Source organism: Uloborus diversus, chromosome 9 (genome assembly GCF_026930045.1).
Source record: "Uloborus diversus isolate 005 chromosome 9, Udiv.v.3.1, whole genome shotgun sequence".
NCBI classification, from domain to species: Eukaryota; Metazoa; Arthropoda; class Arachnida; order Araneae; family Uloboridae; genus Uloborus; species Uloborus diversus.
In genome coordinates, this window is record NC_072739.1 from 132,642,752 (window position 1) to 132,668,710 (window position 25,959).

At 30.4% G+C, this 25,959-nt stretch overlaps 1 protein-coding gene across 2 annotated transcripts in view; it reads right to left on the minus strand.

Moving 5' to 3' along the window:
• The window catches only part of LOC129229295 (E3 ubiquitin-protein ligase MARCHF6-like), a 99,996-nt gene that overhangs the window by 54,657 nt on the left and 19,380 nt on the right, over positions 1-25,959 (minus strand). Inside the window, exons 4-8 of one of the 2 annotated variants that reach the window (XM_054863571.1) lie at positions 23,166-23,309; positions 16,785-16,857; positions 15,295-15,345; positions 12,928-13,072; positions 4,327-4,474 (exon numbers count right to left, since the gene is read on the minus strand). In XM_054863571.1, the coding sequence (XP_054719546.1) occupies positions 4,327-4,474; positions 12,928-13,072; positions 15,295-15,345; positions 16,785-16,857; positions 23,166-23,309 (561 nt within the window). The remainder of the gene's footprint in view (positions 1-4,326; positions 4,475-12,927; positions 13,073-15,294; positions 15,346-16,784; positions 16,858-23,165; positions 23,310-25,959) is intronic. The other variant, XM_054863572.1, reaches the window with a different exon arrangement.

Here is a 25,959-nt window from a genome sequence, read left to right on the forward strand (position 1 = left end):
TATAAAAAAACTAATAAACTCAAAGAAATACTCTAGTGGGATATTTCTTCCAATGTTTTAATTTTTAAGCACCTTCACACCAGATCAACTTTTAAAAATTCCATTTGAAAAAACAAAAAGTAATCTCGCATAAAAAATAGAAAAAAAAAAGGATTTTCTTTTTTTTTTTTTTTTTTTTTTACAGAACTCAATGTTTAGTCCATTACTGATCTGCTGTGCTATGGGCAGAAGTCGTATCTGCAGATAAGTCCAAAATTTTGCATTTCCATGTATTTGACTCAGATGAAACTTTTTCAGAATTTTTAAAAAAATATTTCCTGCAGACAGATGACCATAAAACATTGTATTTAGGCGAAACATGTGTCTGCAACTCGAATTTTGGTAAAAAGTACGGATATGGCTTTTGTGCTTAGCATGGCAGTATTGTTGTTATAGCCAAATAAATATTAAAAATAACAGTCAAAGTGAAATGCAAAATAAATGCTCCAGACTAGCATTAAGGGCAAAAAGAGCATTAGAATGAAAATGAAAACTGAAAAAAGCCTTAAAATGCACTTGATTCTAATTTTTAACAGAAAATTTATCTAGACTGGAATCTTTCACAATACTCCTACTACTTAGAGCCTCTTAACAAATTTTATCAACAGTCATACATCAAAAGAAAGAAGGTTTTTCGAACACTTTCTACCGACTATTTAATTACACCACAGCCTAGCAAAAACAATCTCACCATTAAAAGAATCTATTTTCACATCTCTTAATTGGCAGCTGATATGATCGGGGTTTTTTTAATCCAATATTTGTTTGCAGGGCTCATAGCAAGTGGAAAAAAATATATAGGAGTTTGAAAGGAAAAATAGAGGAGTTTGGTAGCAAAATATATAGGAGTTTAAAAGGAAAAATATATAAGAGTTAGGTAGAAAATATATAGGAATTTCGAAAAAGTACAGAATTTTATGTTTGAAGCATCAAACAAAAAAAAAAACTGAGCGCTATTATCAGTACAATTTTAATATGCATGAAGTCATAGTAATGTGAAGAGTAACAGATGTGAGAGCAAATGAATTTTTGTACCCACGGCCACTTATATGAATCATGTTTGTTTCAAACAATTTAAATTCAATTAAGAAAAATTGTGTGTGAATTTTTTCTTTTATTTTTAAACGTAGAATTCTACATACAATTTAAGATAACTTAAATTAAGTTTTTAGTCAAACGAGATATCATTAGGAGTATACTACTCACTCAAAATATTCATTCGCTGATTATTTAAAGAATTTTTGTGCAAAACAGTACGAAAAAGCAATTACAAAATTTAGATTTTAACTTATGTGCTTCGAAAAATGCATCTCTTATTGATTGATAGAACTAGATAAGAATTAACTTGGACATTATTTTTTTAACGTCATAAATCTACCCTTAGTCCTCAGTATTTGTACCTCATTGCTTCAATGCTAACACTTACAGTGAGAAAGCCGAGAGCACAGAAGTCCCATCGACTCGACTTCTCTCTGGTTTTGTTGGGACTTTTCCCGAGAAAACCATTACAAAAAATGTGCAACACTCTGCCTCCCCTTCATTTCACAACTTACAGAAAAAAAAAAACTAATTTTACTAAATGAAGCCAAAGAAAAAAAGACTGCGCTAATGCATGACGTTTGCAGGAAATGGTCAGTCTCATACGCTTGATTCATTAAAGCGGCATGTTTGATTCAAATATTCAGCAATTTTTTAATGTTAAAACTGGATTTTGCTTTGTTTTTGAGGATTTGATCCATTAAAGTAGCTGATTCAATTACCCGGCACTCATTGTAACGGCATTATAACGATTCCTGAAATTCTTGAAAAATCTACACATAAAAAAAGAACAAACTTGAAAAAAGCAAACAAAATCCTATAAAATGGCTTTGTTCATCGAGATAGTTACATTTTTTAGCGAGCTACAAGCTTTGAAACATTGGAAGTACTCGAAGTTGAGTTGGTATCAAAATCTGTACACAGCATTTTCAAAAACAATCTTTTGAGCTACTACCATTCATTTGAACTACATGTAAAATTATATGAGACAAAATTAAAAGCTTTTAAAATCTTTACAGCCGTAAACTTAAAGTTAACATGACTTACTATTACAATTACATAGTTAACTCATTAAAAGGAAAAAATAAGTGAAAACAAGTTTAAAGTTGCAAGCAAAATCATCTATATTTTGTATATTTCCTAAAAATAAAATTAATTAAACAGAAGTTTAGTACATATGCCAACATCGACAAAGCAGAGGAGAAAGTAGAAAAAATGGATCAAAGGTTTTTGCCTTTTTGGGTAGCATTTGACATCTGACGAAAAAAATATAGGAATTAGTGAGAAAATATAGGAAATATAGGAGAATATCTGACAAGTTGTGGAAATATAGGAGATATAGGAGGACTATGAGTCCTGTGTTTGTTTACTTTGTATGATGCAAACTTACTGATGCAAATACAATATTCGGGGTTTTCAAAACAAGGTCAGTAATTGCTTTTCATTTAACGAAATTCCTTTTCTTTTCTAACTAAAACACATTACATAGTTTTCCAAATTCAAAAAAAAAAAAAAAAAAAAATTCAAATGAAAGCAACCAAAATTATTTTCAAGTAGACAAACCACGAGAGATATGCCTAGCAATTTTTGTTACTGAACATATCTAGTTATTGCTTGATTTCTTTAACAAGCTATTTGCTACTAACTCGTTGATGAAATCGTGCCCTATCTACCATACAGCCCAGAGATGTATGGCTACCAAAAAATTAATGATGGGAAAAGAAATGGCATATAGAGAAAAAAATCACACTGTCATGACAACACAAAAATACGGTTAAGGTAGGTGGTTGTAAATCCCCTGGTGTTGGTTCAACTCGAAGATTGAACAGTTCAATCTTCGAGTTGAACCGAACCATTGCTTCGGTCACTCGTCTGGTCTGCTAATTCTATATTAGCTACCAGTTTGTTTCACACTCTTGGCTTCCTTAAGAGGTTTTCCATCTCCAAAGCACAAAACTGCAGTCCTTGGCTGGAAATGACTGAGCTGGCGGTGTATTTCACGTATTTCTGCTTTAGCCCTGGCTAATGGGCGATAATTTACTGAATATATTGATATTTTTGTTTAGCATGTGTTTTGTACAGCTTATTCAACTTTAAAAAAATAATTGTAGGTGGACATTTACTCATGAAGTTTTATTTCGGATAAGATTTGTTAGGTAAAATCTTACATTCATTTCAATTCAGATGTGCTTTCATTAATATAATAATTTCTTTTTTATTTTTGAACATTTACGTATGTTTAATTTTCTGTTCTAGTACCTCCAGAAGAAAAACAATTCAGAACCATGAAAAATGTTGAACTTGATGAAAGAATATAGCTTAACTGCAGACATTGTTTCATTCTGTATGGTAGACATTAAAGTTAGGTTCAAAAAATCGATTGAAGACATGTCTAAAAAATAGAACAAAAGCTTGCGACTTCAAAGAAGAAACAGACTTTCCAATCATTTTGTGTAAAACTGTAGAGAATAACTCGAAGCTAATCCCTGCACAATGTGGCCAAGATAACTTCACTATGACGAAGAGGTTATGTAGAGTTTTTTTTATATAAAACATCTAGAAGCCAGCAAATACACTAAGACACAGAAAGAGTCATTGGAAATAAAGACGTTATTTATAAATTGTCGTAACCTCAACAGAACACGGTTCCATCTACGACGCAATAACATTGTTAGAAAACTCAACTGAGTGTGCTGTTTACTTAAAGCACTGGGTACTAGATATTCAATTAAATTATAGCCTCTGGCAATTAAATTATTTTTTATAATGCGCCTATCATTTTTTCCTGGGTAACTAATCCTGTTTGTGGAGAAGAAAATATTTTTGTGAACAGTTTAAAAAAAAAGATTAAACTTATGAGATATTTAAGTTTGGTACTGCTGAATAACAATAAACCAATGTTTCAAGGAAGGTTTTCAAGTGTTTCTATCAAGGAGGCACCCTTTTTATTCATTCATCTTGAGTGGAGTGAAGATCCGCATTGAGGGGTTTTACCTCATGTTGTGGGGCAAAACCCAGCAATTTTGTTTTCCCGCTAAACTGTAATTTTTTCATTTATTACTAATCAGACGTAGCTAGAATTTGGAAGGATGAAAGATAACAACCCACGCAATTACTAATATGAAAAGATGAGAAAATCTGTCCTTTATTGACCATGGTGTTATAAAAACTGAAAATTGCGGAGCTTTACCCTAACCTACCCTACGTACATAGAAAATAATAATACAATAATGTAAAGCAGTTGATCACCTTGGGCACCATTTTCACCTTGGGCCCCGTTATTTCCTTCATTTCCAACATTTGGCTCATCTTCGTCAACATTTTCAGGGATGTCCTGGGCAGGAGGAGGATTAGCTTGCAAGTTATTCACAAATTCAATGGGATTATCAAGTATGTTCTATTGAAGAAAAAAAGTAAATAAGACTAAGAATCTTAAGTCTAAAAACAAATACAATGATAACACAAATTGAATATACAGCTGAAAAACTAGTATTAAAGAAAGGCCAGCATAAAAAAAATGAGATTTCAAAAAGAAACAAAAACTTTTGCAGGGTGATGTTTTACAAAAGGCTGCAGATTTATTTTTATTAAATTCATTTCCAACTAAAAACTCACTTCTACACTTAATACCAGCAATGCAACTTCTTCCATTAACCTACATTCTAAGATAACAGGTTAGAAAGCAAACATTTCACAAACAGGATTTTCAATGGAACAGATGCATTAGCACCAGTTTAAGGACATGTCATATATTCAGAGTTATAGCTAGCCCTGAAAATAAGCATGTGCCACTTGCTATGCAATGAACACATTAAAAAAAACATTACAGTTAGAGAAATAATTAAGAGAATATTCAATTATCTCTGCGGACTGAGCATCTGCAAAAGTAATCTTTGTGATTACAACATGATATTTAATGCCTCAAATGAAATATCATAAATTTTATGACTGACCTTCAATGGACCCTGGCAGGGGTGGCTAAACTGTGCCGAAGGAAGTGAAAATGTGTCATGTTTGAGGCCTCCTGGTTCCATGCACTGAGGCTCAACCATAGTTTTTGAGAGCAATTCGTGTAGTGATATACATAAATTATTAAATAGGTTCATTAAATGCATGGTTAATGCTCACAGCTGCGAAAAATAGCAGTTTTATCGTCAAAATATGATAAAAAGTGTACTTTTTAGGGGTCTGTATCTCAGTGCACTGAGGGTCAGTATAGATCTTACTGCCTGCATTTCAATCTAGAGTAAGTGTATTTTCACAATCAAGTGACAGAACTATGGGCAAATTCTTTTCAAGAACGCAATACGTATTTCAAAACAATAAAATTAATTATTTCATTTTCAATTCAATCAACACCTCTAGGCTTAAACTTTCCTCCAGGGACTTCCAGATACTATTTAAAAACCAAGTATGTTCAAAAACTTACGATAAAAGAGTTATTAGACTTGCAAATAAACTGATTATTCTTACTACCATACTTTATAATATGATGACTGGAAGCAATGTGAAAAAAAAAAAAGGTTATTATTGCGGTAAAAACGAAAGTTATTTGTAACACTTTTTTTGAGGGTGTTTTAGGTATTTTTTCATTTTTTTAATTAGGATAGAATTTTTTCATTTGTACTGTACATTATAGTTCTTTGACATTCGTTTAGGCTGTACATTATAGTGACAAAAATTAAATTATCTGCACTAAACTACCATGATAGCAAACAATAACTAAGTCATATTTTATTACTTATGATAACAGCAATATTATGGCAATATTATGACATAAAACAAGGTTATAATTTCCTAATTGACTAGTGGGACAGTAAAAAAATGCAAGACAAATCATTGTAGCTTGAGTGCAACTAACTGAATGCGTCGTTAACTCTTATGCAATTTCCTCATCAAGAAGTTACTTTTTTGAGCCTACAGCACCATTGCCCATAGTTATGTCACTTGTTTGTGAAAAGACATACACTCTAGTTTGAAATGTAGGCATCAAGTTCTATACTAACCCTCAGTGCACTGAGATACAGGCTCCAAAAAAGTACATTTTTTATCATATTTTGATGTTTTGCTTTCACATTGCTTCTAGTTATCATATTACAGTAAAACCTCGTTAAGTCGTCACTCAAGGGATCAAAAATTTTTGACCACTTATGCGGAGTGACTACTTATGTGGAGTGGAAATTAAGGAAGAAAAAAAAAGCCTTACAAATATTCATGAATAGCATTAGAATTCTGTGAGGAAAAACAATAGCTTATGTAATAAATGCCTATAAATTAGTGGACATTTTAAAAAGGGGGGAAAATATTAATGACAGTTACTTTGTTTTATTTTCTCTTACTTGTACATCACTTAATAACAACTTATTTTAATTTAGTTATGGTACATTAATACAATCCTTCAATGTTGACTGATGAAGTTGTTGCTTACAGGAAAAGAACTATCTCTTCTAACATACATCAAGCTTTAAATTTCGTGTTTGTTGTTCCTCGTGAACGAATGTTAAGTACTGATTAACTTTCTCAGGGAATTAGATTTTGTCTGTCTTGCTGGAAGGAGTTAGATTCATATTCTCGGCACTTGGCAGAGTCACAGCAAGAAGTATGCTTTGAATGACCAGAACCGAGGATCAAGATTTCAAGGAAAAATGAATATCAAACAGCCTTTTAACTAAGTCCGACACTATTTTCTAAGATCCGATAAGGAAAAGGAATTTTAGAAAACAACTTTTGAGTGACTAGTGAAGTGGGTGAAATTCAATTTGGTGACCAGTAAGGGAGGGTCATTTTACATTACTGTGAATGAGACCTTGTCGGAACGAAAGAAAACTGACCACTTAAACGGAGTGACCAACTTGAACCGGTCGACTACTTATTGAGGTTTCACTATAAAGTATCAGGCCGAGGACTGCTGATGACCTTTGAAAAAAGTCAGAAAGGTGACAAATTTGAAAACAAAGGTGACAAAAAGGTGACAAAAAAGTAACTAAAAGGTGACCAAAAGCAATTTGTTAAGAACTCAAAAAACAGTAAAGGATTATCCCTTTTTACTTACTTTTACCCAAATAGCCTATATACTTTTTGTAAAGATTTCTTTACAATTTCGGAAATGAATATTATAGGGCAAGAAGTAGTAAAATAAAAATTTTAAGACATTTTCAAAAACTTTCAGTGACGGTAACCTGTAAATATATTTGAACAACATAATAAAGCTTGAAATTGTGAAGTAAAAAGCAAGATGACGCATTTATTGAACATATAATTTATGTTATTCAATCACATTTTTAGTATTGTTTTTTCTCTTTTTTTTTAGCTTGTTGAAAAATTATCAGCATTCTTTCTTTTTTCTTCGTAAATACAAAGCATAAATATTAAATCGAAAGTCTTGACAATAGAGAATAACTGAGAAAACCAATTTGAAAAATCAGACTTTAACAAAATGATAATTGTACTTACAATGCAAAAATAAAATGTTTAAGTATGAAACTGAAAATATCATTTCATATCCCTGAAAATGTTCATAATTTTTTCTTTCTTGCTTTTGTTTATTTTTTATTTTTTTAGCAAGCTCTGAAAATATTCCATGACATGTCCATGGGAGGTAAAAAATGTAGTGTTAAATCAAGTTATTAAAAATGCTTCAATGCGTTTTGCAAAAATTATGAAAATAATTTTTTTCTACTTTTAAAATATTACTTAGAAGTTTTTTATATTTTTTATATCCACGTCAGGAGTATTTCAAGTTTTTGTTTTTAATACAAAACCCACAAATAATAATTTGTATTGTGAACCATTTGGATATAAGAAATATTGTAAACTGAAAGCAGCTGCTGAATGATTGTTGAAAAAAGGAAGAAAAAAGCTAATATTACACTTGTTATATGGATAATTTTCCCATTTGAAAACCAAAATTAATCAGGGGAAAAAAAACGTTATGCTGAAGTTGATATTTTCAATTGAGACAAAGGTGAAATATTTACAGTGAAGCATCGTGCATACCTTCCTCTTTTATACGTTATTATCAATTATACATTGTTTAATTTGGTCCCAGAAGAGTTTAATACATATTAACGCACATAATACATATTAACCCAACACCCTCGAAATAAAGAAAGCCTTCCCACAGGTTCTCCAGAATACTGTCTGGAGGCTGACTCTGAGTTGTAGCTATTCAGTGTTTTCAAAATGTTTGATTTCATTTTAATGCTACTTAAGTCAACTGATTTTAATGCAGAAAGCTGAGTTGAATTAATTAGAGTAAAATAATGAAGTCTTTTACGAAATTATTTATATCAAAATCATAAATACAGATAACATTTTTATCTTTTGTGAAAATATATTGTTACGCACACATATGCACAAAAAATACACAAAAACATAATACACTATGTTGTAAATTCATGCATTCTTCAAAGTTCAAAATAGTTTCTAATTTTTCTCTTGAAGAGAGATTTTTTTTTTTTTTTTTTTTTGTATTATACATATACCAAATTTAAAACTTTTAATATTTCCTTCTTTTTGAAGAGACAAATTACATGTTTTTTTACATGCATGCTTAGTCCTGAAATGCATTGTTTGAAAATAGAGTTAATATTTTAAATTCAAAATGCAGTTTTCTAACTTTAAGTACAGGTAAATAAAGACAAAACTTGAATTTGTAAAAACCTTTTATTGAAACATGGAATGAATATACAGAAACTGAACAATCATTTTTTTAATGTATCTAACTTTCTCTTTTAGATTCATTTTTCTTTAATGCCAACAAATCATTAACTTTCTTAGAGCAAATTTTTAAAAAGTGTTTGAAGCTGCACAAATAATCAAATTAAGTACTTACCTCAGAAGAATGGCCAGTTTTACATTGATCAAATGGTTAAAAGAAAATTCATTTCGTGACAGATTCGTCTTTTTTATACAACAGCTCTTTGATTTTTTATATTACCAAATATGTTTTCATGATTTTCAGACAATAATTTTAATACTACTATGTAATGAAACAATACTATATTAACAGCTTCATTGCAAGGGTATTTTAAATCCCCACGATTAATACTTTTTATAAATGAAAAAGAATCAATTTCACTTTCATCAGTATAAAAATCAATAATGTCATTAGTCAAATAATTTTTACAATCTTTACATTTCAAGAAAGCATGTACAAAGTAACCGCTTATATTAGTAAGTAATGGGGTCAATGGTTTTATACTCATAATATCATTTTTTTCTATTGTTATTTTGAAATTATTAGATGTACTATCAGAATGATCTACAGTGTTATCGGATACATCTAAATCATTCAAGGCTATAATTTTAATTTTGCCCTAACAATTCAAACATTTTTAAATCTGTGATGTTTTTAATATCCCTATTTTTATTTTCAAAAGATTTATCAGTGCTTAAACATATACGGAAATGAAAAATAAGGTAGCATATTGTTTAATTAAAAATGCATATCATTTATTTTAGCAATTGAAGAGTAAGAATTTTCAATGCGAAAAAAATAAGTTCATGTTCATCATATTAATAAAATGTAAACACCGAATTGCTTTTAAACACGTGCTATTTCTGGCTCATTTGTTTTGAAAGTACACGTAACTCTTTGACACTAAAATTGCTCTTTTTGGAAAGTTAATAAATGATACATCGAAAAAAGACAAACATAACTTACCCCAGAGTTTCTAGTTGCTTTCAATTCCTTTCTGGGAATAGCTGCTAGCTATTTCTTTTGCTGATTGTTGTCTTTTAAGAAGTGGAAAAAAATTTACTTTTGGTGCACTATCGCAGTTGCTTCTGAAACCCACCACAGAACACTCGTACAGAATCTTGCCTCACAAGAACAAGTATTTCAAAACATTAGTCTTTTTTTACTAGCATTAGATGCACTCTAAGAAAATGGCTAAATTGTACTCGTGGTAACGAAGATTAGATAGCAAAGCAGGCCTCCCGGCAAACTTATCCCAGCAAAACGATAAGCCTTCAGTCCATGACGTCACAGTGGCTAGGGAAGAACATGTTTTGACTTTCTATCTCCCGCGGGCCTTGATACAGGGCGATCATTCCAAGCTCGTCAGCTTGCGAGATCGAGATTCTCGCTCACGTGATTGGTTGTGACGTAGAAATGTCACAAAGTAGCATTCTAATCTACTCGAACTTATCTTGCGGCTAGATTCGAGTAGATTAGAATGCTACTCTGTGACATTTATACATTACAATTGATCACGTGAGCGAAAATCTTGATCTTGCAAGCTGAGGAGCTTGGAATGACCGCCCAGGTCACTTCACGTCAAATCACCCAATGCCATGTGCCGTCATGTCTCCGATTTTGTCCATTATTTTTTACAAATAGATATCTATGTATGAGATATGATTAAATTAATTTTTTTAGATTTTTCAAATGAAAATTACACTTTGAAATATTTGTTCAAAATTCGAATTTTGATCATTTTTCAGAATCACTGCATTGGCATGAGTTTAGAAAAATCTCTCAAATTTCTTTAATTTTCAACCTATTAAGCTGAATTTGGTATCAATATCAAGCTAATAGATTTCTCTTTCAGTGTGAACAACAGAAAGTACTCTGTGAATAGTTGGGTGTTGCCACTCCTTATCAAAAGTCAGTTTTTATGCTTTTTCAATTGGGAGATTAAATAAGTCATATCTCCAGTGTATCTACTATGATCTGCATCAAGCTTTGTTCGTAGCATGTTTAAATAATTCTCTTACTAGGTAGAAAAAATTAGAAGAGTGTTTTTTGTTGTTTTAAAATTAAAAAAATAAAGTTTGTTTTGCATAAATTGCATAAGTTTTCTATTAATTTAAAGCTCCTTTGAGCTTAAAAAAGACCAAAAACTTTTCAGAATAATTAATACTGGACTGTCAAAGGATGAAAATTGATTTTTATGAATAGTTAATCGCTAAAAAGTTGTTCACTTTGAAAAAAGGAGTGTGCAAAAACCTTCCTTTCAGACTTCACAAAAAAAAAAAAAAAACTTTTGATTGAAAGTGCATCAAATATTAAAAATAATAATTTGAAGAATAGTGTTAAAATATTTCTAGTGGCAATTTTTTGCATTTCTTTTTTCGACATTAAAAGATGTTAAAAAAAATACTATTGAAAAATTTTCAAAGCATAAACTTGTTTAGATTACATAACACCTGACAATCATTTTCCACTCTTACAATACTCAAACAATTCACATTTTTCTACTTTCACTTTGAAAGTGAATCGACACATGGCTTTTGTTGGTTATAAAATGGGAAAAGAAAGGCACACCTGTGCAGACTGCATTTATTTTTAAAAAAATTACTATTTACTTTGCATGAAAAGATGAGAAAATCTGATTTTTATCAATAAGTTCCAAAGAGATTTAAAAATCTACTTCAATCGGCAAAAATAATCTTCAGAGAAATCTGTGTGAAAGTGAGAAGTGTTGTAAATGTGTAATATTATTGTCAGGTGAAAAGCAATCCAAACAAGTTTATGCTACGAAAACTTTTCAGTAGTAGTACCTTTTTTTTTTCTTTTTTCATCCGTCAAAAAAAAAAAAAAAAAAAGCACAAAATAATGCCATTAGAAATATTTTTTACACTATTCTTCAAATTATTATTCTTAATATTTAGTACACTTTCAATCAAAAGCGTTCTTTTTGTGAAGTTTGAAACCAATGATTTTGCACAAATCTTTTCCAAAGTGAACAGTTTTTTAGCGATTAACTATTCATTCAAATCAATTCTTATCCTTTGTCAGTTCAGTATTAATTGTTCTAAAAAGTTTTTTGGATTTTTTAAGCTCAAAAAAGCTTGAAAGAAATAGAAAAAGTGTATTTTTCTGCAAAAAAAAACTTTATTTTTATTTTAAAACCACAAGAAACATCCCTCTATTTTTTTCTACATAGCAAGGGAATGATTTAAACATGCCCCCCCCCCCCAAAAAAAATGATGAAGATAAAAATAGGTACTCTGGATATGACTTATTTGATCTTCAATCGAAAAAGTATAAAAACTGACTTTAAAAAAGGAGTGGGAACACCCAACTATTCACAGAATACTTTTTGTTGTTCACACTGAAAGAGAAAAGTATTAGCTTGAAATTGATACCAAATTCCGCTTAATTGGTTTAAAATTCAAGAAATTAGAGAGATTTTTCTAAATTCATGCCAATATGGTGACTCCAAAAAATGATCAAAAATCCAATTTTTTAAAAAATTCTCCAAAGCGTAATTTTTGTTCCAAAAATCTAAAAAAATTAATTTGAGCACATCTCTTAGTTATCTATTCATAAAAAAATAACGGACAAAATAGGAGACCTGACCGCACAGCTGACTATTAAATTTAGGCGATTTGACGTAGAACGATCCATACCTATGACTTTTTCATTTATACTCTTTTTTATATTCTTTTTTCATACAGTCCCTTCAAAAAGGTATAAACCGTGCTTCACTGTATTTATGAATAAGTAAAACTTTTTCATTTCGGGAATTAACAAAATAACTGTTATCCGGAATAAACTGTTTTTATTAATTCATCATGTTTATAGTTCCTAAAATCTTTATTACCTAAAATTTTATAAGTTTCATTTTGCTTTGTCATTATCATGTTACAAAATCAGCTTTTGCGACAGGTATTCAACTATAATCGCTAATCTAGTAAAAAAACATTTCTGTTACTGCAAAAAAAAAAGAACATTTTTGCTATCAAGATCGAAAGATCCGTTATTCTAATGCCAATATTCGGAGTAGGTTCCTTTCAGGACCTTTTGTTCCAGGCATAAGAGTTTTTAAAAATCATACAAACCCCAAACCAGCATAAAATACAGTTAAAATGCAAGGAAAAACATGCACACACAATACATACATGTATGAGATCATGTTCTTGTTCCAACCATTCTGGACCTCCACCATGAAGTATTTGTTCTCGTAACCATACGAGACTAATAAAGGCACACAATGTACACGTCACGACACAACACCCATATAAGCTATCGGACAACAGATTTTCTCTGCAATGAAAAAAAGGAATAAAATTAGGAAAGTCACTAAACGATACAGATCAAAGTTTATAACAAGCAAAAACAAAAGTGGAAACCACAAAAAGAAATTCATTCTATCAGAAGTATTAAAATAAATTAATACACTGTAGCAATCAGATTGGTTACATACAAAGGAAAGTTTCACAACTGAGGCAGTGGAGAAGCAAAGGGATGTAGCTGGACTTCATGATGTATAGCTAGAGCTACTAGTACCATCTCTTGTCCAAAAACAGACGGAGGTTCTACTAACTTGAACTTATTATTTCCATTTTTTAAGTTTTGGCAATTATATCCCTTTGCTTCTCACTGCCTTATCTCTGCTTTTAAAACTAAGTATAGTGCTGTTCAACATATACTAATAACAAATATCTAGAAAAAAAATTTGTGCTAAAGTCATTCCTCAGAGAATATATGCTAAAGTCTTCTTTTTTATATACATAAAACAGATTTTTATAAATGAAAAATTTTCCTTCAAAAAATATCAAAAGATTTTAAAGCAAAATGAATTCCACAAATGTATTGTTTTAAAAATAGCTTCATCAAGTCTTCAGAGTAACTACATTAGAGTTAAAAAGTAGATCAAATTCATACACAAATATGTATGTGGGCATGCACACATATATATATAAATACACATAACTGTGTGTGTCTGCAACTTAAAATAAATTAAAATTATTGCAACAAATCCATGCTTCTAAAGCTTTGGGGAGAATTTCTTAATTTTAATCAAATATAATAGATTATAAATATTTCAAAAATGTTTTTGAGCTGATACATGAAAGGTGCATTTTAAGATTCTGATCGATAGAAAGGATTAAGAAGGAAATTTTTTAAAAAAGACATTTTAGAATCGCTACATCCTGTGTTTATCACAGGGCTCCCAACAGATTTTCAGTTTGTTCCTAGAGAGAAAAGGGAAATATCTTTTTAAAAAGGGGGTCAAAAAGGGATCTTAAAAGGCATTTTTAAAAGTATAAAATTAGGCATGCGGTAATATATTGACAGTAATCAAGATCCGATCACTTTGCTAATTATTTACAATCAACCATTTTTAATGGTTAATCAGTTAAAAAATTATACTTTAAATTAAAATTCCTTTTCCCTACAACAAAAATGATGCTTAATGAATTAGTTACACCTAACCAATAGTTTCAAAGCTATTGGTTAACCGCTATAGCTGTACTGCCCCAATTTGATTCAAAATTTATTAATTATTGTGGTACAGTTGCAAGCAACAGGTTTGTATTTTGTTAGGGGGGAAAATGAAAATGGATAGAAGAATTAACGAGAAGATTTCAAAAAGAAACTGCAATTTTAAAGGAAAAGGGACTAGATTTTGAAGGGAAAAAAAAAGACTAACATTGGTGCAATTATTATGGTGCAAGGTAAAATGTTACATAACTAAACTTTGTAACAACAAATAAAAGAGAATTTATTAGGTTCAATTAAAGTTTTCCATAAAAATGTTGTTAAAAAATTTAAAAAACAGAGAAAATTTTGAAACAAATTTTCTTTTACAGAAAAAAGTTATAGCAATTTTGAAGATAATAAAGGGATCCTCAATGATGAGCTGTGGCAGAAAATTTGCACGATTGACTTTCAATAATTACAGAACTAATAAAAAAGATGAACATAATTTGTTTTTCCACAACTCTCTGAAATAATTTAGCTTTGAAATGTGTTTTAGCAAAGTGGAAACTGTTTTAATAGTTTTAAATAAATTTTTGAATAAATATAAAGCTTTAAAAACTACTTAATTTTATTTATTACTTTAATATATTTGAAGAAAACTTTGAGAAGACTTGGGGAAAAGAAATGCGTTTTTAAATTTTAACATGTGGAAAAAAAACTCTCAATGATTTACGCATAAATAATTTAGCAAGATATGAAGCCTTTTTTTATGTTCAACGCATTTTATAAATGAGAGAACAACAGCTAAAAGAATTAACATTTGAAAAATTATATTGATCTCTAAAAAGAGTCAAATGATTTCTCTTCTAATACAGAAGTATTAATATCACAGCACAATATGCAGAAAATAAATCACAAAAACACAAACCACATCTCTTCTAATGAGGAATTTGCATGCTTGAAAATTCCACAAATAACCCCCACCATTTTGAAGGGAAAAAATACATTTAATGGGGGTAAAAAAATTAATGTTCACAAAAAAAAAAAAGAACTCAGCTTACATTTTCTCTTCATTTGCAAATGAATCTAATGGGGGGAAGAATTCTGATATTCTGAAAAAAAGATTTAACTCATAACTCATTTCATAAAGTTACATTTCATTTAAAGAAAATTAACTTGATAGAGCAATTATAATTATTAATTACAATGCACACAAAAATTTTGAAAACTGCAGAATGCATGGATAGAATAGCACAACATACTGAATCATCAGAAGCAAATCATGCAAACTGAATTTTTTTAAATACAATAAGATTTGTGTTGGAAGCCTCTTCTCTAAGTGCTTCAAAACATTATTTTGTTAGACAAATGCAATGAAGCAAATGCAATAAATAGTTCTTTTTAGGATTTTGTAGTAATTATTGTATATATAACAAGAATTTCATTTCATTTCTTTATTTTATTATTATTTTTTTTTTTTTCACTTTTTTTTTTTTTTCTTTTTGACATTATAACAAAGAAACTGTTCTAACAGTTCCTCAATGATCTGTGATAAGTATACTGCATTTATAACGAGAATTCAAAAAAGATTTCTAATAACATAACAAATCAAACCCAGCATCAATAGTAGTTATTTGATTATTTGATACTCATATAGTGTATCTAACATTAATTTCAAATTTAAAAAAGTTTTTCAACGATCTGTGATAAGTATACTGTATATATAACATGAATTCCGAATAACTTAATGACACTGAATCTAGAATTTGTTTTCACAACAAACAAAAAAGAGTGAAAAGCAAAAAGGTTTATATATATTTTTTAAAAAGCCACCTTGGTTATTCCAAAACGTTTATAGAACAGTATCACTCTCATAAGTGGGGGTTATTCACAGAATTCCAGACCAAAACAATATACTTTCAAAGATAAAATATAAAAAATCAAAACTAAATAATTTAAAAACACAAAATCTTAAACTTATATAGCTACTTATTATACAGTTCTATAAAAACGCTTATACTATAATATTTTTAATCGTTCAGAATTTATAAACATTTCAAACTACAATTGATATTCAGATCTTATTACTATCCCTCGCACATTGTTAAACTAAATACCTTATTTAGCTCTGACACTTCTTTTCTCTAAAGGAGCTTGCATTAAGAGTTATTTCCTCCCATCATGATGAGTTCATTATCAAAGAAAAACATTCGATGCCTAAATGTTGAGTGCAAGGGGGGAAACTTAATATAACTCAATCAAGAAAAGTTATCAGCTTTTTTGGCAAATAAAGTGCAAGTTTGATACCATAATTAGTTCTAATCTTAAAACTGAAGCAAAGCAAGGTATGAATCTTCTGTTTTAGAAAACTTCAAATTATAATTTCAACATTCCTTAAATTCTGATCTGATATAAATTTTCAGCTGCTTAATTAGTAAATACATTTCCCCAGTTTTCTAGTACAAAAAAAAAATTAAGGTCATTTTAATTAAAACGACAATACAGATATGCTTAAAACTTGCAGAAAAGATAGTGAGGATAAAATACTTACGAGGACACCATATCAAAGGGTAAAGTTAAAATTGAGCTTAATGAACCTGTGAATAGGCATCGATATATTCGACCTAAAAGAATAAAAAACTTCTTAGGTATCAAAAACATCAAAAATCAAAAAGACATTTTAAGACAGAAGTTTTATGTAATAAAAGTGAATGTGGTCAAGTTACTGAAAATGTATTGCATATTAATAGTTTTTACAAAATATTAAAAAGGTTTTGTATATAATGTAAGCCCTTTTCTTAATGAAATACTTGAAGGGCTCGAAATTAACAGTGGTCCATTGGTCCGGGACTACAAAGATATCAGCTGGACTAGCAGAATATGCATTTTAGCGGTCCATAGGACCAGTGACATTTAATTCAAGTTTTCTTAGCAAAAATTTTAAGCGACATCATTTTTTGAAATTTTTGAGACAAAGTTTTTACCTTTATTTACAATGCTTGGGTTTTCTTTGCAAAGAAAGATTAAGAAATTTTCACAGCATAAGAAATTTTCAAAAATTCACAGAAATTGTTATAACATACTGGTTTTGTCACCCTATTGCTTTCCTCCCAAAACAGTACAGATGACATTTTGTTCATTTTAATTCCTTAACCAGTATTAGTAAACAAAAAGATGTCTGTTTCCTCCTCTTCTTCAGAAACTCAGACACGTCTATTGAAAACGGCTAATATTTGCCATGTAAATTTTGTTTTATATTTTTCTTTTTCTTTAATTTTGCATTATTTAAAACCAGGACAAATATGGTACTAGTATCTCTGTTTATATGCTTAAAATATTATGATGAGCACAGTCCCACATGAAAACTAGATATGGATGTCAAATTTTTAAAAAAAGTTTTTATTTTATGTTTCTTTACATGAAAAATTTTAAATATTTTGAGTTGATAATTAATATTCTGGCAGTTAAGAAGATATAAATGAAGATTTAAAAAATTACTGAAATGAAACTGCAGTACAGCCTCGATTAATCAAAGTTATCTGGGTTGAATTTCCATCCATAATTAAAAATTAGATTTTAAAAATGCACCGAGAAATGCACCATAATGTACTCTTGGGAAACAGCAGAAACATTTTCTCTGGATTTCAACACGTACACTTTCATGAACACTAAGCAAAAACACTAGTACTCAAAAAAATGTGAGAAATTCCAAAACATGATATTTCCTGAAAGACAAATGAGAAAATTGAACATCATCTACATTTACTAAAAATTTTCCCAAGAATTAATGTTTAAACGAACAAGTTTTTATCAACACATTTACGTTTTACTTTGTATTTTTTGAAGAGCTATTTGGTTGTTTATATATTTTCGACTTTTTACTGCGATTTTTTTTTAAATGTGTGCTTTTCTAGTTTTCTGCAGCTTTTTCTCATAAAATGCAAAAAAAAAAAAAAAAAAAAAAAGAAAGAAAAAAGAAAAATAGGCTTTTTCAGAAAATGGGATGGTATTTAATTTATTCGTAAAAAATATTTAAATGTGTGATTTTAAAATGCTTGCAAAAATGAACAGTGATATTTGCAAAAGATATGCCTCTTCAAAATAGCATGTTCCAATTTTAGAACATTGGCGCTTTCAGGGAGTCAAACTTCTGGGAAGTGAGTTGCTCGCTGGACTCCAAGGGATAAATTTTAAGTTTCATAAAATATTACTCTTTCATCTTTTCGTTTTGAATGTCCTCTCATGTAGATGTTTGCAAAACCAAGTAAGTTAAAAGGATAACTTACTTGGAAGGGATAAGGATAGGAGGGGAAGGGATAAAGATAGGAGGGAAGGATAAGGAACGGAAGGGAAAAGGATAACTTAAGTAATTTAAAAGGATATAATAAGGTTTTTATAGGAAAGGAAATAATAACAATAACATAGCTGCCAACCTCAAGATACAAAAAATAGGAGCACTTAAGGGAAAAAATAGGAGCACTGAGGGTTAAAATAGGAGAATGAAATCGTGGCCTGCGCTAAACCTTCCTTCTGCACCATAAGTTTCCATAAATTCTAAGTACTTATAAAATGCTTTTCTGAATTTTCATGTTAGATTTTCAACAAAACTACAACCAAGTTTAAAACAAAATTATTTTACATTAAAAAAGCAACATTACTAAGATACATATTGAAAAGTTTTAAAAAAACATGATTACTGTTTGATTTAATAAAACTGCAATCTTTTTCAAAAATATGCTTTTATACATATCCTACATGCATAAGAACATATTGAAGAATAAAAAAAAACAATTATTTCTTATACTTGGAAGTAAAGCAACTTCATAGTAAAGGTCAAGACTCTGAAATTTTGAAAGTGGCCAGTGGCACTAGACTCCAAAAACTTAGTGGCCACCAATGTATTAAGTTTTGAAATACAAACTGGAGTGGGGGAGGCAGTTTTTACTACTTCCCTAAAAAAAAAAATAATAGATGAATAGGACTTATAGAGAGATATTCAATACTTTTTTTGCACATGGAAAATTTAAGTTAAAATAGGTTTCTGATTTATTAAAAAAAATTAAAAAAATAAATGAATGAGAAGTCAGCACGAACCTTCAATTTAGATGAAATAGTTTCAGTTTATAGCAAAGCCTACAAGGCAATAAGGATCAAATAGATAAAATTTCACCTTCAAGAAAATTATTTAAAAAAAAAAACATAACTTTTTGCCTTCTGTTATTTTTAATAGTTTGCATTGAGACAAACAACTAATTCTGTTTTCGGGAACTTAGGCTATTAATAGTCTTGTCTACTTCATGTTGCAAATGACAAAACATGGCAACAACGTGAAAAAGTCAAGACAATAGATTTTTGAGTTTGTTGCATTAAAAGTAATTATATATAATTAATGAGCCTTAAAAAAAATAAAATTTAGACGAAATAGCGAGTTTTTAGCACATTAGAGTCTAAACTAATGAGGATAGAATAATATTCTGAAGAAAAAATTTTGCATGTTTCAAGAAAAAATTTTAGAACTTTCCGAAAAAAAAAAAAAAGCCTATTTTGCATTATTTTCAATAGTTTGCATTGCAATAAACAACTAATTCCAATTTTGAAAACTTGGCCACTTAAGAGTCTTGTGTACTAAAATCTCGCAAATGACCAAATATGGCGACTAAGTCAAAAATTCAGATATAAAATTTTGAATTTATAGCATGAAAATAATTTAAAAATAAAAAATCCCCATGAAACTACAATTTAATTGCGAATTTTTAGCACATTCGTGTCCAAAGAAATAATTATAAAATGAAATTTTAAATGGTATAACTGTTTTCATATTTCTCAATAAAATTATTTAAAATAACCAAAAAAAAAACATTTTGCAGCACATTTTGCTTATTTTCATTAGTTCGCAGTTAAAAGAAACACCCAATTCTGCTTTATCTTTGAAAATGAAGGCGCTTAAGCATCGTCTGCTAACTTCCATCTTGTGAATGACCAAATATGGCGGCTACGTTTTACACGTAGCTGAAATGCTCGATAAAAAAATGACGATCTCCAATCGGCGCTCCCCCTCAGTGTTTATCCTGACACTAAGCTTCCAAAGCATCAAATTGTCTTCTCTTTTGTTGAGTTTGCGCACAATTCCTGCCTTCGAGGATAGGGAAATTTCTTCTTTTTCCTCAAAAATCGAAAAGTGTACAAGCAAAGTAAAAAAAAACGGCGTTTTTTGCGAAAAATCAGATTTTTGGAGTACGCAATAAAAATTGGAGAAACTCTGGGAAAAACGGAGCACTTGGCAGCTATGCAATAACAGTTGGACATTGGAAATGGTTCCAAATCCACATCTGCTCTAACAGCTGCATTGCCAGGTGTTATACTGCAAAAAAAAAAAAATATTGGTGAACTCTGATACCTCATATTTTAAAAGCATTTTACTGTTTTGCTTTTTTTTTTTTTTTTTGAACTATGCGAATTTTTTTTTCACCTGTACCAACTGTGGGGCAGTCCACAAATGTGACGTTTTGAGAGAGAGGGAGATGATGAAACTGACAGTCTGTGACAATGGAAAAAAGGGAGTAACAAGAAGTCTGACATCATGCATTTTAATAAGAATTTATTTATGAAAAAATGCGTGACATGTGACAAAAGGAGGGGGGAGGGGAGTAAGTTGAAATATGACACTTTTGGACAAATGGTGGGGAGGAGGTCAAAAACGAGAAAAAAAAATTGGCATCTTTGATGCATATCATAAATGTTAAATAATGCTGAAGAGATTTCTTGCAGTTGCATAAGCTGTGTCGTATTTAGAAACATTATCAAGTTCGGAGTTATCAGACTCAACGCAGAATATGCCAATTATTCCCTGCTGAAATCAGGCGATATTACTTAGAAGATATTTCAGAACATGATTTTTAGAGCAGATTACAACAATGTGAACATATAGACATTTTTTCAATAAACTATAAAATTTATCAAAAAAATCGTAGTAAAAGCAAAAGCTAGGATCATTAGCAGTAGAACTAAAGAAACAAATGAAAACTTAAAAAACATAAGGATAGTTAGAAAATATTTAAAAAAAGAAAGAAAAGAATAAAAACCGACATCAGTTGGCGGAAAGAAGCTAATTTTTACCAATTGATTCAATCAGAAAATATTGAAACTGTCCAACATGCATTTCCCAATGTCGAACATTTATTAAAAAAACTTCATGCAAAATGCCAATGTTCCAAAAATGAAACACATTAAAAAAACAAGATAATACATTTTTTTCCGGAAATACACAGACATAATTTTAAAAAATTACTCAAATATGATCTTCCATCAATAGTGCGGCGTGTAAACGGTTAAAGAGCAAAGTTTTGTTGTTGTTTGAGAATACAGTGGAATCCGCTTAATGGGACCACCGGTTAATAGGACCAGCCGTTTATTTGGACCAAATACTAAAGAACCAAATCATTTCCCATTATATAAGCCTAAAAGAAGTCTGTACTAAGGTCAACACTCTACAAGCTATCACATTTGTGACTGATAGCTGGAAAAAAGTGAAGCTTGAGACCATTCAAAACTGTTTCTCTCACTGTGGTTTTAAGAGTTTGGGGATGAGCGTTGACACTGAATGTGAAAACATTGCAGAAAATTAGGGACTTCAACATGTCGAAAATTGCGAAGAGTTTTTAAACATCGACAGCAAACTTCAATGCTCCAATGAAAATGAAGATTACGAAGCGGTAATTGTTGATCGAATAGCATCAAAACACATAACAGAAACGGAAAACCAGGAAAGCGACGATGATGTGTCTAACACGCTGGAGAAAGTAACAACCCAAGATGCAAGGAGATGTGTTGAAACTTTGCGTCGCTATTTCATGCAAGATGAAAATGAAGGCAGTCCCATGGACGCGTTAGGCATTTGTGCTGATTTTGTTCAAGTGCAGTCCGTCAAAAGAATGCGACAAATTACATTCAATAAATTTTTACACCGCTGATTGACACGTTTGGTAGGATTTTGAAAAATGTATAATTCATGTGTATTATGTATTGTTCATCTACTGATGAATGTTAGGTTAACTTGTTTTAATTTTTTTTTAAACGAATAAATTTTAAACACAGCGTTATTACTTGTTTGAATGCTGTTTTAAAACAGCATGCATATTACAATTTTAAAATATAATGTGTAGCATGTTTGGTTTCACTACTGAGGTAACTTCACTTAATCGGACCAGCCGGTTATTAGGACCAAAATGGCCCCGTCCCGATGTGGTCCTATTATCCAGAATCGACTGTATTACAATTTCTTTGAAATGCAGCCAACGAAATTAACATTTTAGAAAACCCGATTGCAATTGGAAAGTTTAAGATTTTCTACATTAAATACATGTATTATTTCACTTTTGTCCTTTTAAAACGCTCCAAATTTAGGGCTATTTTTGAAATAATGTGCTCTTAAAACCCAAACTATATAAAACCATCTTCAATTCCATAAGTTTAAATGGAAAGGGACGATCCAGAATAAAAAAATTGTAAGAGTATCGGGTAAAACTTATATTGCACTAAATTTGAAAGGTTTGTATGACACTCTACAAGAAAAGTGATTGGTAAACACATACAAATGTCGCAAATAAGCCGAAAGAACCATCGACTCAAACGATATTTCAACCAAGTAGAAGAAATGAATTACCAAAACCAATACTTTGTGTGTCTTCGCAAATCACTTTAAAAGAAGTGGAAATAAAGATTACAGGAGAAAATTCAAACTACTAGAGCTTTTTAGCTCTCTTGCTGAATTATCTTTCTGATATTTAATGATTATCTTTCCAGATAGTTATTAACCATTACAGTAAATACAAATTTTAAAAGTTAAAAGGGTATTTTTTTCTTATTGTCTAATTTACGGAGCAAAAAAACTACAACAGTATTCTATTATTTAAAAAAGAAAAAGGATACTTACATGCAGTGAGAGGAACAATTCCCAACCATGCAAATGCAACTAATGTGTAATGAAGCCAAAATTTAACGGCTGTTATCAAACTACGTAAGAGACCACTGAATATATCTTTTATTGGAAGTCTGTTTGGCATATCTGGAGAATAAACTGGAATAAAAAGTAAATAAATAAAATGTAACGCACAAAATTTTAGCTTAGCAGTAACAGTAAATTTAAAAAACTAGTCGACCCGTGCGGAACTCCGCACTGTGCTTCGAATCGTTTCATCAGGCATTTTGCTCTTAAAAAATTTCAAAGAACTTTATGAAGAAGAACGGAAAAAAGTAAGCGCACAAGAGAAGGCATGTAATTTGAAGACATCAGTAACAAAACCTCGTTAAATACAACGTTGCGATAATTTGATCATAGCTCCCCTTTTAATCGTACATATTTTCAATGCAAACATAAATGTCATTAAAAGTGTGGCTGAGTGGTGACTCGTGAAAAAGCAATAATTGTGCATGTGAAAAAACATTTGTTTAAATACAGTCCTGCACATGTCAGCATCTGACGGGAAAAAAAGAAACATTAAAGAGATATTTATTGGCACGTATTCGAATTGGCTCCATTCTAACTAACAGCCCGACACCCCAACAAACTTAGCAATTGCGCCTTCCTTTTCGAAAGCTATTCATTGAAGGAATGCGTAGTAAAAAACAGCAAAAAAGCTTTTTGCCAAAAAAAAATAAATAATAATAATAATAAGATCATGCATCTGTGTTTTCTCATTAACCAGCATGATACGATTTAAAATTATTCGCAAAGCATGGAATTTGATTAAAGAATGACGAAGATCTCACGTAGCGATTGAAACAAACATTCTAGAGAAGTAATAAATTTGATTGAAAATAAGTGTTTTTATCTTTGAATATTGAACTATTTCACACAGAAGGTTGCTTTAACCGTTACGGCTTAAATGCCCTCACATGTTTCTCTTTTAATCGAACACTTAAAATTCAAAACCAAAACCAGTTGAACTGAGTCCGTTCTTAAGTGTAATTTTTCGAACGTAGACAAAATGTATTTTTTTTTCAGCAGAACGCAGAGGAGTAGAAAATAATTTCTTGCTAATGAAGTTGATAATACTTTTAATGCTTTATATCGTATTCGCGCGAATAAAAAATTAAAGGTTTACTGAGTGAAACTCGTAGTTATAATCAGGCGTAGTATTTTTTCATTTGTACAAAAGGTCGAACACTGCTATTAGAAACATCTACATTTTAGCATACAATAAAAATGTTTTTCTGCACAAAAAGGATTTCTATAGGTAAATCTAATACTTTTCTATGCCTACATTATGTTGAGTGGTCTGGATGTAGTCAAAGAACACAGTTCGATTAACAATCAACTTATCCGAATGATAACTGTAGCCTGCATAAAGGAGTCGAAACACCAAGTAGCATTCCCACTGCATTTATTTTATTAGGTGTGTATGTTATGAGCACATGTAATGAGTAATACTAATATAAATTTGATATTATGTCGGACAGCCCAAGCTTGCCCGAAGTTCAGATAGTTTATAGCCGAACGCTCTACCGAAAAAAACTTATCAATTAAACCGAACAACTAAGTCCAGTGCTGTTAAGCTTTATTAAAATATGAACACACACACAGGCTATTTTTTATTTTTATTTTTTTTGCCGAAAGCGACGTAAAAAAATGGAAAACTGCATTAGAACTTTGCTTTAAAAATGCATAAGAACTACAGGCAGCATCAAGGTTTTGAAACAGCAAGAGGCGATTTCGAAAACTTGAATTTTCGACCGTAAGTCTTTTTTTCGTCACTGGCCAGCCTGATAAGTTTTAAAATGAGAAGGGAATAATATATAAGATAAGATATTGAAGAAACATTTTTTTTTATTCTTGAAAATTTTTGCAATTTGCTATCGCAGGCTGCTTGAATCGTTATGACTTAGATGGCAGCACGTGTTCATCATTTAACAGCACGGTTAAAATACAAAATAAATTGAACTATGCTCTTTTTTAAGCGTAGCTTTTCGAATGTAGTAAAAATGTGATAAGCTATTTGTTTTTTTAGCAAAAAGAAGAAAAAATATATATTTTACCCTTCAAATTGAGGTAGTATTTTATTTATTTGTACAAAGAGTCAAAAACTCATTAGAAGAATATATATTTCAATATACGATTTATTATTTTTTTTTTTTTCTGAACAAAAAACAATTCTATTGTAGTCTGAAATCTTAAACCTGTTACTTATATTTTCGCTTACATTATGCTTTAATTTTCTTTCCAGAGCCAAAGCTTCAAAAAAAAAAAAACACGTGCAATTTTGAAGTAATTTAGCACAAAATCACTGAATGTTTTCATATCAGCAAGGAGCATTTTCTTCTCGTTTATTCTATTCCGTCATAGTAGTTATTCATTTAATTCAGTGTAATGCGCGATATTTCTCTAATTTTTTTGGTGCAGATTGTCGGACGTGGGTCCGAACACGTAATCTCCTGGTTATGAAGAGAACGCTCTGCCGATCAAGCTACTCAGCTCTGTCGGTCATGGCGCAAATTAAAGTTATAAGTTTGACCGAAAACCTTATTCTGGTTCTTTAAAACAGGTTTTTCAGTTAAAAGAAACAATTTTTAGACCTTGGGTCTATTTTTCGTCAGTAGCCAGCACCATAAGCTATAAAATTAGCCGTAAATCAAAGAAATCGATCAAGAATTGAGGGAAATTTGGCGTAGAAACCAAAAACAGGCTACAGAAATAATATATAAGGATGACAGATTGAAAAATGTCACTT